We start from the raw sequence: 3,582 nt of genomic DNA, 5'->3' as shown, positions 1-3,582 counted from the left end.
TGCGCTTCCTCGGGCAGTGCGCGGCAGCGGCTGGAGTGGGTGGGGTGGGACCGGGTGAAATGGAGCGGCCTCCCTAGACAGAGCCGCGCTCCTCTGTTGCCATGGAGACAGGCACCAAGGACACCAGGCTCTCCCACCTGCACCGTCCGCACCCTGCCCGGCCTCACGCGGACCCGCAGCGCCCCCGTGCGGCCAGAGACACGATGACACGTGGCGCCGCGAATCTGATCTTTGAGACCCACTCTGGTCCCTTGTGATACACATTGGGGAGACTGAGTCTCCGAGGTAGAGGAAGGATTGGCCTGAAAAACTACGGGGAGCCCAGGAAGGGACCAAGGTCACAGCTCAGGGATTCCGTCCGTCATACATCGGCTTTCCTTTGGGGAGGCCCCAGCTGAGGAGAACTGAACACATAGGGTCCAAAGAAACGAGGCCCTGAGGTGGAAGAGAAGCAAGTGCAGGCAGGGTGTTGCTGGAGACCCAGGAGTGATCTAGACAGCCCTGGGCCTGTCCTGTCGTGGAGACAGACATGTTACAAGGCAATGGCAGCCCACAGGCAGCAGGGCTGGGTTCAAACCCAAGGCAAGCCCAGATGGGGTGCCTGACCCAGCCTGGAGGCCGACAGTACTTCGGAGAAGGAGGCACTGTGTGGGGACAGCTGCCGGCCATGGAAGGACAGGGCGGGGAGGGTGAGCAGACAGCCTGTCTGGAAACGTGAGATGCAGGTGCCTTGGGGAGGGCGCCCAGCTCAGCCCTTAAAAGAGAGGTACAGGGTGACACCAGAAGTCAGCAGTTTGGTTTGGGAGTAGCCAGGAGCCAGTGCAACGCTTGGAGCAGGGCAGGGAAAAGCCCCAGAGGAGGTGGCGACAAGATCCTAGAGACCACGGCCTCCACTCTGATCTTGGGTGTGCACGCTGTGCATCTATTAGGGATGAGTTCAGTGGCAAACAACAGAAAACTGCAAGTGGCCCAAGCACATTGATGTTTCTTTTTCTTGTGGAAAACTTAGTAGTGAGTTGGGGCAGTGGCTCAGTATGTTGCTAAATGCTCCTGCTTTTTGTTTTGCTTTTTCACTTTTGTCCTTGTGGTTGCAAAATGGCTGCCACAGCTCCAGCTTTCAAGCCCACATTCCAAGCGTGAAGAAAGGGCAGTACCTGCTGAGCTGAAGTCTCCAACTTTAGTTTCTAACTCCATTTTACTTGATGTGGCAGCTGTGTGAGATGCAGCATGCGGAATCCACAGAGCCCTCGGTTAAGCATTTACAAATTCAGACATTTATTCCTTTGACAAGCCAAGCCACTGGGTAAGCTAGACACATGGGAAGGGAATACATGACCCGAGTCCCTGAATCCATCAGCTTCTCCCTGCCTCCACCACCACAGCTGTCCTCCGCTTGCTGACACTCTTGGGTTTCTTGAAGAGGGTACATCGGGGAGAAATCAGGTGGACCTGGAAAGTAGGTCTGTTATTTGCTGGCTGTCCTGACATCTCCTCGCTGATCACTGAGTGACTGGTCAGGGCCTGGGATGCTTCTATCAGTGTCCATCCAGATGGACACCGCACCAACCTGTGCTTACCAACTTAGGTGAGGGTATCAGGGCATTTCATTTGCGTTTTCCTCTTGCACAACTCTGCAGGGAAAAAACAGGCCAAATTGGGCCACAATAGGAGGCACACTGTCCTGTACAAAGCTCAGAAGACACATCGCTGCACAGTGGCACAGCAGGGAAGCTACAGCTTCTACCATCTGTTTGGGTCTCACTGCCAGCCTGGGCGAGATGGCCACTGTTGTGGGGCATTCTGGGAAATCATATTTTTAGCCCCGCTAGCTGCAAGGAATTCTGGGAAAGTGAATATATTTATCTGAGGCTATGGCTGTTGCTAGCCTCAAAGGGTTGTGGGAAAGTGACTAGTTTTTAGCTGGGTTTATATTTCACCCTTGTACAGGAGATTGTGGGAAAGTGAATACATTTAGCTGAGTACGTGGCCATAATTGGCTGCTGTGAATCTGAGGAGTGAATTGTTATAGCTGTGAATATGGCTTTCAGCAGCTGTAAAGGTTTCTGGGGAAAAGAATACTTTCAGCTAGATAGGGCCATCTGCAGCAGACAGAGATCCTGGAAGCTGGATTTTTTTAGCAGGGCACCTATGGCATCATCCAAATTCAAGGGATTCTGGGAAAGTAAATATCTCTACATGGCCTGTATACCCTGCTAGCTGCAAGAGATCCAGGAAAAGTAACTATTTTTAGCTACCACTATGGCCACACCTAGCTGCAAGGGATTCTGGGAAAGTAACTTTTTAGAGTCTGACACAGCCACACCCAGCTTCAAGGGATTCTAGAAGAAGAGTTTTGTGAGACTCACTGCCTGGAAACAAAATTAAATGGGCCCTGTATAGGTGAGGAAGGAAGCACAGGTTTGTGCCCCAGCTGGGTCATATGCCCACAGGGGACGAGGAGGAGGAAGAGGACGGGTCCCGGGAGGAGCGGCTGCCTTCCTGCTTTGACTACGTGATGCACTTCCTGACCGTGTTCTGGAAGGTGCTGTTTGCCTGCGTGCCCCCCACCGAGTACTGCCACGGCTGGGCCTGCTTTGGCGTCTGCATCCTGGTCATCGGCCTTCTCACTGCCCTCATCGGGGACCTGGCCTCCCACTTTGGGTGCACCGTGGGCCTCAAGGACTCTGTCAATGCTGTTGTCTTCGTGGCACTGGGCACCTCCATCCCCGGTAACTCCCCAAAGATTGCTTGTTGGGTCAGGATCTCAGGGCGGAGGTAGCACAAAGGAAGGGTTCTCAAGAAATGCTGGGGTGCATAAAAGAAACTAGGAAGGAGTCCCATGGGTGCAATGTGTGAGTTGAATCCTGCCCAAAAGTAAGCTGGTGGAATGGTAGAAGCCAGATGTGGAGCGGCATGTAGTGGTGCAGGACTGCATTCCCAGCACATGGGAGGCTGAGGCAGGAGGATGGCAAGTTTGAGTTCTTCCTGGACAACCTAGTTAGACCCTGTCTCAAAACCAAAAAGGGCTGGGGTTATAGCTCAATGTGAGGGTCCTGGGTTCAGTCTCCAGCACCATGAGGAGAAAAAATAATAGGAGGCATCGAAACTCAGAATGCGGGCAAGGAACCAGCTGAATACAGTCAGGTCACGGAAAGAGGTGGGAGTCCCAGAGACACCCGGCAGAGGTGTTGACGCAAGCTAGACAGCGCCCCAAGAAAGACGTAGAGGCACACGCCTATCATCCCAGCACTCGGGAGGCTGAGGCAGGAGGATCACTGTGACTTTGAGGCTACCCTGGGCTACGTAGTGAGTTCAAGGTGAGCCTGAACCCAAAGGGAGACCCTGTCTCTAAAAGAACAGCAGTGCGTCCCAGGGTAGCTGGAGGCGGGGTGCGCCTGGGGCAGACCCGTCCCACACAGAGCGGGCGCTGGTCGCGTGCGGAGCGCTGACCCACGCTGTGTCCCCGCAGACACGTTCGCCAGCAAGGTGGCGGCGCTGCAGGACCAATGTGCGGACGCGTCCATCGGCAACGTGACGGGCTCCAACGCGGTGAATGTGTTCCTGGGGCTGGGCGTGGCCTGG

General features: G+C 54.6%; 1 protein-coding gene across 1 annotated transcript in view; it reads left to right on the top strand.

Annotated features, from left to right (window-relative positions):
- Positions 1-3,579, top strand: part of Slc8a2 (solute carrier family 8 member A2) — a gene marked incomplete at its 3' end in the record, with an annotated part of 23,487 nt that extends 19,908 nt beyond the window's left edge. Inside the window, exons 12-13 of the mRNA XM_010640911.1 lie at positions 2,451-2,729; positions 3,470-3,579. Coding sequence (XP_010639213.1) covers positions 2,451-2,729; positions 3,470-3,579 — 389 coding nt within the window. The remainder of the gene's footprint in view (positions 1-2,450; positions 2,730-3,469) is intronic.
- Between the last annotated feature and the right edge of the window lie 3 nt (positions 3,580-3,582).

Source organism: Fukomys damarensis, unplaced genomic scaffold (genome assembly GCF_012274545.1).
Source record: "Fukomys damarensis isolate Sample0158 unplaced genomic scaffold, DMR_v1.0_HiC HiC_scaffold_19, whole genome shotgun sequence".
Classification (NCBI taxonomy): Eukaryota; Metazoa; Chordata; class Mammalia; order Rodentia; family Bathyergidae; genus Fukomys; species Fukomys damarensis.
Note: the sequence above shows the minus strand (reverse complement) of the source record. Positions and strands in the feature narration are given on the sequence as shown.